The sequence below is a fragment of the Salvelinus fontinalis genome, chromosome 19 (assembly GCF_029448725.1).
Source record: "Salvelinus fontinalis isolate EN_2023a chromosome 19, ASM2944872v1, whole genome shotgun sequence".
NCBI lineage: Eukaryota > Metazoa > Chordata > Actinopteri > Salmoniformes > Salmonidae > Salvelinus > Salvelinus fontinalis.
Genome location: NC_074683.1, coordinates 9,135,736 through 9,150,925, shown reverse-complemented (window position 1 = coordinate 9,150,925; position 15,190 = coordinate 9,135,736). Strand labels below are relative to the sequence as shown.

General features: G+C 39.6%; 1 protein-coding gene across 1 annotated transcript; it reads left to right on the top strand.

The window, feature by feature from the left end:
* Window positions 1–221: 221 nt before the first annotated feature.
* On the top strand, window positions 222–6,721 carry LOC129816324 (TRAF family member-associated NF-kappa-B activator-like). The gene is made up of 8 exons (XM_055870656.1): window positions 222–396; window positions 1,623–1,764; window positions 2,107–2,218; window positions 2,488–2,597; window positions 3,694–3,767; window positions 3,849–3,967; window positions 4,530–4,822; window positions 6,246–6,721. The coding sequence occupies exons 2-8, from the start codon at window positions 1,666–1,668 to the stop codon at window positions 6,435–6,437; spliced, it is 999 nt and encodes a 332-aa protein (XP_055726631.1). The 5' UTR covers window positions 222–396; window positions 1,623–1,665; the 3' UTR covers window positions 6,438–6,721.
* The last annotated feature ends 8,469 nt before the right edge of the window (window positions 6,722–15,190 follow it).

Sequence of the window (15,190 nt, the reverse complement as noted above, 5' to 3'; positions counted from 1 at the left end):
TTAGCTAAGTTCAACAGTGTGAGAAAACACTCATCAGAGAAGCTGACAATAAAATCAACACATACATTTCTGACACTTATTCATTTCTGACACTTTGTTTTATCTGATTACTTTTTACGTGCACAACGTTGCAGACGTGTAGGCAGCAAGAAGAACCCTCAACTTGCTAAGCACCCAGCAAGAACTCACTACCTCAAAGATGATTGGTCAGTCCAGCAAGGCGGAAGTCTACTAGGCTCGGGGATTCCCCGAGGGAAGTTCCCCAAGCGTTATAATGCATGTACAATGAACATTTGAATGAAATACACCACTCCCGCACGTAGTAAATGTAGGCCACCTGAAGAATAAGAACTTTTCGCAGTATCAAAACAATAATTTGGACATATTCGAATGAAGGTAAGATACTGCAATTATACAGTCAGATACGAAAGTCGAGGCGAGCTCAACGAGTGTCTGGTTGGGTATCAAATTTACTCAACTATTCAACTATTGACACTGCTCGATACAAAAAAAGGAACTGTACCGGAACGATTTTGTACATTCGCCAATGAAGGTCGACGTTATATGATGTAGCCAGTTCGTGCTACAATGTATAACTATTAGGTTGCTTCAGGCTAGTATGTGTCTTCATAGTATCATGCACTTTGGTATGCAATCAGTGACATACAGTGACTACTATTGTACTGTCTTAAACGGGTGTTTATTCAAATAAATGACTAGATGGAGAATTGGATTAGCTGTGTGTTCAAACGAAGTAACCAATCATATCAGAGTAGTACCATGCTCAGTTCACTATCAGAAGTCTGAAAAAAATATATTCAGGACACCCAGAAAAACAAACCCCCAATTGCTTTTAAAAGTATTAGATCTGTCATAGCTTCCCATTTTGGTCATTGGCTGTTGACTTTATCATATTAGTAGCTTAATGTATTGATCATGGCATAATACAACTTTTTTGAAAGAAGAGATAGGCTATTTGTTATTGTTCATTAGCTATCATTAATAATGGGCAACCACATTGAGGTGTGTTTACCCAAAATATATGCCATTATAATTGATTCAATCTATTAACATCTTCTCAGTGCACAAAATGATTGTGAATATCTCATATTTTCCACACATTTGTTTATTACAGTGATTGCAGGCATTTCTCACGTATGACCAAAGATGAATTGACTAGTAACAAACCATGGCATTCAATAATGTAAATTCATGTATTGGTACACAGCACTGTACTTGTTTAAAAAAATTACTAATATTCAATTTCACATAAATGTCAATTGATTTAATCAGTTTATATTTTTTATTCCTAACTTTTTTTTCTGTACATATTTTGGATGTTTGTTTGTTTTAATTAAGAAGCTGTTTTTACTTAGGACACCTGTATAATCAACCAGAAATGTTGATCTTTTCAATTTCTCAAATTAGCAAGGACAGGTGTAAAAGAGAAGTACGCACTGGCCCCAGTGTCATGATGAGAGAGGATGACTTGGGGGTTTTCAGTTTTATTCAAGTGTTTGTCCAAGTTCGGTGATTAATATCTCTTACAGCAAATGATGTGATGATGTGCTTTAATGCTGTATTGTGCCCCTAAACTTTGGTTGTGTGATATTTTGCGCCAGGCCTCATGACTGCTGTGTCAGTGATGATCGTGGAGCACACAGCATGGAGAGGAATATTGGAGATCAACTCAACAAGGCCTATGAAGCTTACCGCCAGGCCTCTATCGAGAGAGACAGCGCCAAAAAGGAACTACAGCAGATGGTATTACACCTTATGCACAGTGATCAAAAACAAATGGTCAGTTTCCCAGAAAGCCTAGTCCTGGACTATAAATGTATTTTAATGGATAGTCTCCACTGAATGTACATTTTATTCCAGGACTAGACTTAATCTGGGTCTGGGAATCCGGCCCCAACTCTTCTAATTCACTTATGAGACTTGAACTCCGTCCAGTGAGATGTGGTATAGCTTTCCATACAGTGCTTCGATATAATGAAATACATTATCATTACGTAGTAACAAACTATAAAGGACACAAAAGGCTAGCTACTAGTAAGTGATGCCGTTCACGTTTCATATGTAACGGAAGTTTTACATTTGCAGAATGTAAATTATGAACGGCACACTCAGAAACTTCAGGAACAGATAGAAGACCAGCAGCAGTTGATTTCGAAACTCAAAGCTCAGTTGATATCAGCAACTAAGCAACCCTCAGGTAAGTGACAAGCATAGCTGTTTTCTTAATAGAATTGTTTGCATGATGACATTTTCTGACATATTCTATACCTCACAGTTCATCTCCAGTGAAAGAAACGAGATGCCTACATTGGGAACATCCAGGAATACCGTTGCATTGTCTATTCCCCGGGAGATAAATTGTGCTGTAAAAAATATTATTGTTGTTTCAGGACATTGCAAATTAGATTTTATGTGTTGACTAAGTAGTTAGGTTACATTATATTTCCTCTCTTATTTGATTCTTAGGAGAGGTCAAAGGTGAGGCTGCTCCTAGAAAACAGGAAGAAGAAACCTTGTCTCCTTCCAACCCTCTCTTTGACAACCCAGGAAGCTCCTTGAGGAAGATTCATTACTTGGTAGATATGTTTAACACAATCAAACAATCCACACGAGATTAGAGTTAGATCTTGTTTATTTATGTTTACAAATAGGATGTAGATGCAAGGACGTTTTGGGGTGCAAACATGACATCCCCATTGGCTGCCTCGTAACATTTGTTTTCTCTCAAATCTCTCAAAAAAGCTCAATATCTTCTCTCACACATACACACGCACACGCACACACACACACACACACACACACACACACACACACACACACACACACACACACACACACACACACACACACACACACACACACACACACACACACACACACAGACATTATTGTTCATAAATCATACATTTGCTTGTAGATACTGTTCTGTATCTTCAAGCCCTGATAGCTGTATCAGAGCTCAATGCACAATACAATAGATCCACTTCGTGTGACATAGGCCATCATTCATCTTGTTGCTTTTCTGTAATACATTTATAGCTGGATAACATTAATGTTTTCAAAAATGATTGATTCGTAATATTGTAATATAATCAAAACTCCTCATTGGGGATCATTTTAATAGAATGAACACACACATACTATCTTTCATCAACAGGTGGCGCTAGAGGATAGCATCACCAACCCTCAGGGTCTGAGGCCATTTCTTTTTATTTTACCTTTATTTAAATAGGAAAGTCAGTTAAGAACAAATTCTTATTTTCAATGACGGCCTAGGGACAGTTAACTGCCTTGTTCAGATTTGTACCTTGTCAGCTCGGGGATTCGATCTTGCAACCTTTACGGATACTAGTCCAACGCTCTAAACACTAGGCTGCCTGCCGCACCATAGTCATCAGCTTTATAGAACCGCCAGCTTTATTGTTGAGAAGTAATTCCCTAATATCTTAGATCACAAGGCATCACCCATGATTTTTTTTGTTAGAATGTATAATTGTCATAATTATTGTTACAGTATATGACTTTTATGACATAAAAATGTTGATTTATGAAATGATCACATTATGCAGAAAAATAGTAATTTTAGTATTCAATTTGGATAGTGTATAATAATAGTAAGGTTGATATTTCCTGCAGTGTAAGTCCTTCATGCCATGTGTGTCTGTTTTTCAGAAGGAAAATATGGAAACTGCTGTGATTGTGTCATCTTCACCACACACAGCACCAGTAGCCAGCAGTTTTGAGAAGTATGTGCATTAGTATGTGCGTCTTTTCTTCATTTTTTTGATGAAAAGCAGTTATTTTACTTGCATTTCTTTGTCTCTCAGTAAAGATGTTCTTGAAGTGTTTCAAGCTCTTCGGGGGAAATTCCAGCAGATACGTACATTAACCCAGAGACAAAAAGATCACCTGAAAAAAATCTACAGAGGAAATGACATGGCAAATGGTAATATTAAAGTCTGCACAATAGTAATTTGGAATTTGCTTATTATTCCAGCACTGTTGAAAGGAACCCAAGGCCTGAACTGATGTACTCTAATTTAATTACAATAGAGAAAATATGTTGAGCTACAATTGCTTTGGATATGTCATAACACGATATTAGTAATTATATATGTCAGCTTTAGCTTTGTTCCTATACACAATGAGATATCAACACCTTAAGCAGAACCGTACATTAATGCCTTGTTGGCCTATTTAATCATGGCCCTCCACCTGTGTGGAAAAGAATGAGCAGATAAATATGTTGAATTATTCCACAGACACATGCTGTGATGTAGCGCTGGTTAGTTATATAATGATGGGAATGAAAAAAACTACAATCATATTATACTTACCGTGTGTATTTATACTTATTGAAAATAAAAGTGAAAATATTCTTTACATTATTCATTATTACTTGAACTAATTGCGACTCAATGGGAAAACGTAATATCTAAATGTTGTAAGTGAATGTCGATATGTTACAGAAACAGTATGATGAAAGCATTGTGTATGACATTCGACAGAGCAGCAGTTCTCCATGCCCATTCAGTGTACAGACGTGGCCGTGGAGCAAGCGGAGAGGCCCTTCCCCTCAGCCTTGAGGCCAGGGGTCGACCTCCAGCACCCGCCCATATCCCTGGCATCCCGCGGTGCAAGCCCAGAGGACACGAACCAAGTGGACTCCCTCACCACACTCAGCATCAAGTTCCCCCCCTCCACAGACAGTGAATACGAGTTCCTGAACAGCGCTCCGGAAAAACGCATTGACCTGTCCATGCCAAGGGCAGGAGTCAGCACTTTCCCTGCCGTCATAGAGGTAACCGTCTATAGAGCTGGCCATCCCATTCCTGTATACTACCTCTGTCTCTCACCCTCCCTCCCCCTCCATGTCGCTCTCACACAAGAGTGTGCGTGGACACCAGCAGGTGAGGTTCACAGGAAATGCTCATTCCTTTATTTACAGGTAAAATTAGGAAACTCTCAACTACTGATTTTTTTTCTGGCAAAGGAATGGGAGATAGAAAGCGTATGAATAGTACAAGGCAACTTCACACATCGACACAAGTGTGGCAAGTCTCTGAAAGTTGTTAATCCCAATAAGCTATGATAGGCCTATGTGTACAACAATGCTTGTTACATAGTTATTACAAATGATCATAAAACACACCAATTGTTTTAGATGATAATGCTTTCATGTCATTGATTTTGTAGTTGGTTATACAAGTCCATGTTGATCTCAGAACCAAAGGAATGTATATTTTATGATTACCAGTATCAGTACAACTGTTCACACCTGTGAGGTCGTGAATGCAGAATGATAGAGGCAGTATTGATTTTATTTATTTTTTCAGTATACGTCAAATTGATCTTACCTGTCACGTAGTATTCTTTAGAATTTTCGGAAGGTCATCTGACCTTTTTTGAGTATTATATAAGACCATGCTTTTTGTTAGAAAATACACCGAAGGACCTCCTGAGGGGCGCAGTGGTCTGTGCCACTAGGAAGTCTGGGTTCAAGTCCAGGCTCTGTCGCAGCCGGCCACGACCGGTAGACCCATGGGGCGGCGCACAATTGGTCGTGCGAGTTAGGGGAGGGTTTGGCCGGCAGGGATGTCCTTGCCATCGCGCACTCGCAACTTCTGTGGCGAGCCGGGAGCAGTGCACGCTGACACGGTCGCCAGGTGTACGGTGTTTCCTCCGTACACCTGGATAACATGATGAGACAAGACTGTAACCACCAATTGGATACCACAAAATTGTGGAGAAAAAAATAATTAAGAGATTAAAAAATATCTAATAAATTTAATTAATAAAAATAACAACAACAAAAAAGAAAATACACAGAAGAAATACACCTTTGTTGAGACGTGTGTCTGTGGTATGGTAAATAGTGGTAGAACACCCACACTGATGGTAGATTTTATTTTGCTATTAGATCATGTCATTGGTTGGTTTCTCAGTTTCTAACTTATCACGAATGCCAGAAACGAATAACTATTCAATCCTACTGTAGCAAATATACAGCATTACAATAGTACAAGTCGTGGGCAGGAACTATGGATGTTGAGAAAGCAAGTTCAAGTTGGACAATGCTTTGCTTGTATTCCCCCAGAGCAACAGATCTTTCCTCAGTGAAAGACCCAAGCACATGACCTACCATGCTGTAAGTGGGTGAGTGTAAGCAATGCTAAGTGTATGACTTCTAGAGTATAAAGTGGTGTGTTTGTCCTTCCATGTAGCCCCCAAGGCGCCCTGAGCTTTGCGACGCTACTACAGCAACAGCAGCGCAGGCCGTGAGTGCGGAACAGCAACAACAGATGAACAACAACAGCCCTGATATATGTACCTACTGCAACGCGGTAGTTCCCGAAGAGCACATGCACAGCCACCTTTATACTCATTGCCAGAGGGAGAGTGAAGCCAGCAATTGACACTAGCAGACAGTGGCTGCCCAATACAACAACTCTAGGGTTGATTCATGGTAAATTCATGTGTTTTTTGCCACGCCATGAATTACACGCACTCTGCTGGATGTCACATGACACTGGCGTTTTTGGACTTGAATCCACTCTCAATCATTTATTTAATTTGTAAGAGGTTAATGGTACATTTTACAGTTTTGTCTTAAAATATTACTTGGAAATTGTACGTCGACCTATGAAATGATATTGTACAGTATCGGTCTGAGTGTATTAAAGCAAACATTTAATCATGATTTTTCACACATTATCTAATGTTTTTTGATTATACACAACGATTTTAATGGCATGCATGGTGTCTACATTTGTCCCCCAAAGCAGTAATACATTGATACTGTATTTTCAGGGGAACATTCACTGAGCTCTTTGAAGATGCATCCACTTTTATTCTCCAAGTGGATCGGAAATGTGCGAGTCATGCAAATTACAAGTATAGATAAATGTGCGGTTATTTTATGGCATATAGTAATATTTCAATCCAAAATACATATGCCAGCATAATGTTTTGCTTATCAATTTATAGTGATGATTTCTGTCTAAATGATTATGCTGTGCACATGTTGGTTTATGAAATACTGGTCACAGGCGTTTTTATTAAAAGTAGGCTATACATAAATACTAATTGGCTAAATTAGCTTTTGTAATTGGTAGCAGCTGCATGGTATGCTTAGTGCAGAATATGAAATAATTCCATTTAATTAAAACAATGTTATAATTTATAACACCATATGGTCATTGAAAGCAGATTTGTGCAGGTAAACAGGTTAATTAAACTATGTGTTACTCCACATAATATCAGGTACCGGTTCAGTTCTTCAATTACATGACAAATTATCTTGCAATTTGTAGATCAATGTTTTTATCCTTGACAATATTAGTCTTATACATCTTCAGATGATAGGTGGTACTTTATTAACAGATGAATAGACGCTTGAACATGATTTTGCACTCCCCCGCTCCCCTTTTATGGGTTGGTTTACATTAATACATTTCACATTTGATAGTCTTTAATTTCATAGTCTTTAATTATATCTGACCAGCTAGTAACGGTATACCAATACACAAGGTGTTAGCAACACAGTCGATTTTCATGATGAGACCTAGCCTCTTGCCTACATGCTTAGAAAAAAGGGTTCCCAAAGGGTTTCTTCAGCTGTCCCCATAGGATAATCATTTTTGGTTCCAGGGAGAACCCATTTTTTGTTCCAGGTAGAACCCTTTCAGGTTCCACGTAGAACCCTCTGGAAAAGGTCCCACGTAGAACCCAAAAGGGTTCTACCTGGAATCAAAAGGGGTTCTTCAAAGGGTTCTCCTATGGGGACAGCTGAAGAACCCTTTTAGGTTCTAGCTAGCACCATTTTTTCTAAGAGTGTACAAATAGCTTTTGACTTCGGCAATATTTATTCACAGCTTTGCAAACAATTGTAGTCATTTTTACTATATTGTGTGATGATGTCTTAGTGAAGTAGGGGAAATACGTGTATTAAAACATTTGTGTGCAGTAACGACCTTGCAGCCATTCGGATATGGGCTAGTAACACTTGTGCTGTCTAGATGAGCTGGTGTGAAGACTGCAAACAGGGTCTGTTATTAATCCCATTTTACATGCTTTACTTGACACCGGTGGATACTTCATAGCTATTTTAATATATTTTACATTATTTTGAATATCATACATTATTTTTAATCATATTGAGTCGAGTCTTAAGGATTTGATAATCACAGAATATGGCCTTTGCTTTATCACTGACATTATTGCCTGATTTATATATAACTTCACCAATCTTCATGGTTATGTTCAAATCTTCCGTGATGAAGGAGAAACCAAAAGTGAGCAGGCGTTGATATCAAAAGAAAGAGCAGAGCCTATTCATCCTCTTTGACATATGCTAATAGATTGTTATAATAATTTGTTGCTGTTCACGTGGACAAGGGAAGAGGAAGACATTAGTACCACACAAATACAACAACAATACATTATCTTAGAGGGTGAAATAGCTGAAACAACATGTCCTTGTGCTGTATTTACAAAGCTGAATATTACATTTTGGTCATGTACAATGTGCCAAGCATAATGTGCTATGTCTAACTTGGATGAACATAAATTGCAGAATTTTCACATCAAATTATGGACAGTGAAGGATAGAGAGAATTTATTCAGAAAAAATGTAGCAAATACAAATAACCCATCTCCCTAATGATGCTGCCTTGTAAATCTGTGAAGAGTTGAACACAGTGCAGACTGTATGGTTCTCTCTCTGGAATCATCGACAGATGCTTGCACATAATTATGTTGTCACTGCTTGTTATTTGGAAGAGGGAAGCTGCACTGACAGCTAGGTCTATGATTTTTTTTTATTTGATATGTTTACTCACTTGTTAATAAAGCAATGTGGACAGCGAGCTAAGGACGCTGACTTTAGCTCTTGGGAGCCCATTGTATGCCCACCTTGAGGGGAACAGCTTGTGTACCTAACCTGGGCCAGCTTGTTGTTCCATGTGAGCTGTGACGGCTGTGGCAGGTATGTTTGGAGGGAACATAGGAGGAAATATAAAAAAAATTGAAGAGGAGGAGGAGGAAGATGGATATGGATCGAGAGGGAGAAGCAGCAGGCTGATTACGAGGTGTCAAAATTGCCAGGAGCAAAAAGGTGAAAGCAATCAGGGGTGAGAAGAGTGCAGCATTCGTGAGGGGCAACTAATTATCCATCTCATTTGTGGAGAGCAGCATTTGAGGCAGCGCTAGCCCGCTGAACGGTGACAGATTGGTGCGGAGGAGAGGGGAGGTGTTAGAACAATGGAGCCCAGCTCACAATCATTACTGCATGCTAATCAGGAGTGCTGCTGCACCGCCATTCTGAGCTGTACAGAGTTCAGGGATAAATAGGAAGTCACCAGCTTCAGGGGACTTCAGTCAATTCCAACTGGAGGAGAGAAGGAGGGGGGGGGGGACATATTTGTTCTGGCACCAGTTCTGCCAGCCAATGAATAAGCCAAAAGGTCCTAGACAGCAAGTGGCCTGTATTACCACATCCCTGTATTCTAACCGACTTAGAAAAGGAATCTGCAGATTGTACATCTGAAGTTTTTATTTTTATCATTCAACTATCAAACTAATATAACTTGAACGAGGGATTTCTATGATCACAGTGATCATTGTAGCATCTGCGGTTCATTTTTGTTGTTGTAAATTATTCGTTTCCTTTGACAATAGCTGCTATTGAAATGGAACTGCTAGTGCGCGTGTTCTTTTAGATTGTATGATATATCTTGACTCCAAATACAATTCTATAATCATTGACATTTTCATAATTACTAAAGGAATTGCTCTAGTGGCAGACTTACAGTACATAGTGTTTAGAGTAAGGTATACTATATGCAATACACTGTCATGACATTACTCAAGGGCTATCACGCCTGCTATATTGGGGTGGAATGTACACCAAGCTTGAAGCAAAGACAACATGGCCCTAGCGAGAACACTTGTCAATCTCTTAATAGATTTAACACATCACAATCACTGAAGAGTACTACTGTACCGTACTGCTTACCAGAACATCTGAAGAAAAAAGAAAAGAAAATGTTTGTTAGAAAAGAAAGACAGATTCTAGAATTTGTATGTAGTGTTAATTAACAGGACGTTTGATCAACCCTTTTACTCACCACCAACATTTGAGAAGTTGAACTAGTAGACTGCTGCATTGTTTACAATGGCTTCTTTCTCTGGCTTTTCTTATTTACAGACATAGACAGACCCACCAGGTTGGAAATGCTATGACTCAGACAGGTGCAAATGTGTTCCTACTGCTTTTAGTGCAAGGTAAAAAGTAAACCTTCTTCGTACTGAAGATTATTCTACGATATTCCACAGTTAACACATAATGTGATCTTCAAAGGCCTTGCCTGCTAGTTTTGGATTAATTTGTTTGATTCTTTGTATAATCTCTTATCCATTTTCTTCTAGATGTGTTTACCTTTCCCCATTTTTAAATCTTGTGTGCTGTTTGCAACAACAACAAAAAAGCCTACAGTCTAGATGCCTGTTTACACATGCCCAGCCAGTGTAATAAGACCACCTGGCCAGAACAGTGTCGCAACATCAACGTCATGCAAACAATTAACAACTCATGAAAGAACCATATTCAGTTATCTGCGGGCTGGTCACAATGTCACTTTGGACTGCCAAATCTCCTGGCATAGTGAACTCAAAGTATCACCTCGCAGTTTTCATGCCATGGGCTGAGCTGCATCTTGCTCCTTGTTTCTAAGTTACCCGTGTCAGATGACATGTGTTGAAGCCATTGTTGCCTTTGGAAAGTCTCAGAACGGCCCCTCTCTCCGTGATGTGTTTGTTTCGGGTGCTGATTTGAGAGCCCTGATTTCTGGAGAACAGATTTGGCAGTCACAGCAAGTGATGACAAGAGGCAGTGGTGAGATCGCACCCAGAACCCCAAAGGAGCCTCCCGTTTCAGGGGACCTGGAGGCTGGATATGTACACGGTTCGCAGAGATAGTGGTCAATGTGAGTTTGATAATATCATTGTCTGATACATTTTTCAAACCTATTAACAGTTCCAAAAAATATGACCCTTACTGACATGGTGTTGTGGGCCTCGTACAGTAACATCTCATGGCTGTGTTTTAGAAGGATTATCATGAGCCTAATTGCAGAATTGTTGGTAGATAGCCATTTCTTGGCTTGCGTTATGGTTGTGAGATTGAAAGCCGTAGCCTACAAGTATTTTCCTCATCTTTCGATGGCCCTCGGTTGCATCAATGTAGATTGTTTTTCACTATAACACATGGGGGCGGGTTGGAGCTTGGGGGGGGGGGGGGGGGGTAGTGGAAAAAACTTGCATTTCAAGGGTTAAGGCAGCATGAAAGAATCCATTCTCGGTTTAATGACCTAGCCTCGCTGGGCGAGGACGACAGGGAACATGCTCTTGACTTTTACTGAATTTGCCAATTAACACCTTCAATAACAGGCTGCCTCTGAACATCACCAATGCTGGGAGGAGGAGCAACTCACATGCACTTTGTTTTCATCCTTTTGATCTTGTTATTTTTAGGGACTAGAAATCCGGCATGTAATAACGAATAATCATTTGCCAACACCAATTATCCTTCTTTTGTAGAATCTTTTGTAGAATCTTGCCGCCAAGGTATCTTTGTATTAACTGTCATGACGAACCTGCCATTCGTTGATGAGATCTTCAGGAATTGACTATCAGACTGGTAATATTGGAAATGCTGTCTTTTTTCATGTGCCATATGAATCCTTATGCACTTCCTGGACATTCTATTTTCGCACTTGTCCATATGGCCATGTTCAGCTCCAGTTAGAACAACCACTTTGGTATCAGATACACTGCTGCTCTGTAATTATTTATTATTTTTTTGTTTTACATAGAGATAAAGAAATAACCATCTGAGTCTCACCATTCTCTTGATTTCTATGTCATAAAATCCAGACTCTTCTTTTGGATGAAGTATCCATTCTACTCCACCCCTTACGTTTCACACGTTTATCAGCCTTACAAACAACACTCGTATAGGTGTGAATTTCCAAGCCCCTGGTGAAAATCACAGTGGGCACTCCTTTGTTTTCCTCTGAGTCCCTCTGCAGGTAGAGGGCCCTCTGCTTTCAGCCTGTAATGATGGCGGCAAATAAAAAACACAGAAACACCTTTGTCTATGTGTAAGGTGGACATCCTCACACCAGCTACTGGCCTAATGAATGAAAACCCCTAAAGATGGACTGTAATTGAAAAAGGTGCTTGCATACCGCTGTAAATGTAGTGAATCCTTCTAGTTGAGCCGCCACAATCACACCATAACACTTGGTTTCACAATTCATTAGCAGGTATTTTAACAATATGTAATAATTAAAAGACAGCTAAATAACTGATGCCAATTCACACCATAAGGAAAGGTGGAGGGATCTATGTAATGATGTTAACAAAGTGAGGTGGAGAAGGACTTGGTGGAGAGCACTTTTAGGTGCGAGCTGTGTACAGTTACGTTGACAAAGGCCTGTCTTAACACTTTGTCAACATAACAGCTTTAAACGCCGTGAACACATGAATCAACTTCAATAGCAGCAGAAACCTTTCCTTGGGAACACATGCTAACCAGGTTATCAGATCAGGACGTTCTTCTCCTTCTGATGACCATCCTGTTGTCCTGATTTTAAGTACACGAACCCTGCAATAGAGGTCTACACACGAATCCATTTATTTATTCGGTGTTAAGAAACCATCTGGCTTTGGTAGAACTGAGTCATTCTGGCAGGCTACCTCCCTTACTGACACCTCATTGAATTAGTGGGAGGATGATGGCTTCATTAATGCCCAGTCTCTTTTCTCTGCCACTCAGACTGGTCTGAACATTATTGCATCCCTGTGGAACATCCATCTCTCACTTCACTCTTTGTTTTTGACAAAGTGTGCTTAGTTAATTCACCTGGAGTCTTTGTTACGATGGTAATCTTGCTTATTGTTTTAACAGTGTTGGATAGTGAGAGATAGCACTTTTTGCGTTCTCTTTGTCAAAGTTGTGAAAATGGCAACCCATATGTAATGCTCCTGCTTGCTGTTATCCCTGCCAATTCCCCATGGATCAGTGGATCTTGTGCCAATGTTCACACTCTCTCTTTGTCTGTGTGATTAGATTGAACATCATGGATATTTATATATTTCTTGCTTTTTATCTCTTTCCTGGTTGATCTTATGTTTAGTAGTAGTTGGAATTTGAGTCATAGCCAATCTATGTCTTTACCGTTTTAGATGATCAGGAATATATGCAGGTTATATTTTCCTCTATTTTAAATCAGCGCAAGACAAATTGGCTGCATATTTTTTTCACACCTTTCTCTATCTGGGGAGAGCAAGTGCAATTATCTCCCGTCATACCTGAGACAACAACCTGCAAAGTGCTCCCAGTGCCCCGATCTGTAAGTTAGGGACCCTGCGCTGTCATTGCATCGAGAAGAGATGTGTTTTTGTTTTCTTCTTCTCTCGTTGTTCGTCTCTGTGGTTTTTGCATTTACACAACCCATAGGATTACATAAGATCGAACAATATGTGGGTGTCTTATAGGCCAGCCTTCTTCAAACAAATATGCTAGCTACTGTTTTACACAATACAAGCATGCTGATCATGTTCCATATAGAACTGGCAGTCGAACCATGATTTTAGATCAACAGATGGCCAATAGATTGATCTAAATATGTGTAGCATAGAACTGCTTGGATTTGGAGCAATTTCAAGTTTTGATACTACTCCCTGATCTATGGGACGATCTCAATGTCCCTGTGTGTGTGATGATCTTGTCCAGAAACATTATAGCTCCACAACAGACCAGAGCTACTCTGCCATGTCTGTAGAGACCTGCACTGGTAGATCCCTGTGTAGCTGCAGTATTAAACCACACTCCCTAGTTCTCAGAGGGAAAAAGCGACTGTTGAATATTTGAAGGAAATATTGGATTCTTGATTTAAGGACATAGATTTAGATGTATAAAAAACGGGGTTTGACTCTAGGCTACCAGAGACAATACAGTAAGATGTTATTATTCACCCTTTGGGACATCGAATGCTGTTCAGTGACATCGTTACATTTCTCAGGAATGTGCAGCTTTACAGATGTTTTTGGTTTTCTATAGTTCTGGCTATCTCACACTCATTTGTGTAAGTCTTCCTACATATGCCCCACTGAGGAACACTGCCACGCAAGTCACATCACCTCACTTGCAGTAATTGAGAGGTCAACATTTGAAAAGACCATAAGCATTTCTGAGAGGGAACCTTTACTAGGCATTCTATAGTTTGAAGATTAAGGAACCTCATCATTGTTACTCAAATTTAAAAAAAAATGTAGAGCTGCCGAATCAGGTAGGACTTGATATTGAAGCGGATAAACGTTGCCGTATAACTGCTCAGATGCTCGCTGAGCTAAGCTAAGCATCGATCCATCTGGCTCAGAAGACACTGTCATGTCACCTCCGTGTTTAAGTGTTATCTTGTCAGGTTCCAATGATCTCCCTGTCAGATTCAGGACGTCACGGAGACATCTGTTGTCATCTGTTACTGCAGTGCATCATTATAGAATAGTATACATCAGCTTAGTTTTGTATAATTGTGAATAGGTATAATAAGTGTGTTTTTGTCTGTATCTGTGTATTGCGTTGCGTTGTATTGCATTGTATTTTATTGCATTGTATTGTCATGTTTTAGAGAAGGATAGAAAGCACATCTTATGAGGATTAGCTCAATCTATTTCAGTTACAATAATTGTCCATTCTGCTCCCTTCAACAGTTGTTATCCACTTCTTCGAATACCTTGATGTAGAAAGAAAAAAAGAAAATAAAAAATGAATGTGAACAAAGGCAGCAGCAGAGCAACACAGTGCAAATTGCTTGATGATGGATTCCTTAGTCCCACTGCTGATTTAATTGATCCTTAAAGGGTGGATATCCAGTCTCGGGTGCTGAAAGGCTACAAACTGTCTCAGTCATGGTGTGGTAACAGTGTGAAAAATTGAAAGCAAGTTCTTCCACTGCTAATGTACATCCTGCTTAATGTAAGCACACCTTCTGTAATCCACTCGCAGCGCTCATTCTCATGTTTTCCATCAGACATGTTGTAAAAAACATCTCTAAATGTCCTTTGTTAGTTTTTTTCCCCCACCCTACATTTTTCATCATAC

Bases quoted from the DNA above. Each gene is read 5' to 3' on its own strand.
- LOC129816324 (XM_055870656.1), top strand. From the start codon at position 1,666: ATGGAGAGGAATATTGGAGATCAACTCAACAAGGCCTATGAAGCTTAC. The intron at 3,768-3,848 runs GTATGTGCATTA...TTTGTCTCTCAG, and splicing joins GTAGCCAGCAGTTTTGAGAA to TAAAGATGTTCTTGAAGTGT. The intron at 4,823-6,245 runs GTAACCGTCTAT...CCTTCCATGTAG, and splicing joins CTTTCCCTGCCGTCATAGAG to CCCCCAAGGCGCCCTGAGCT.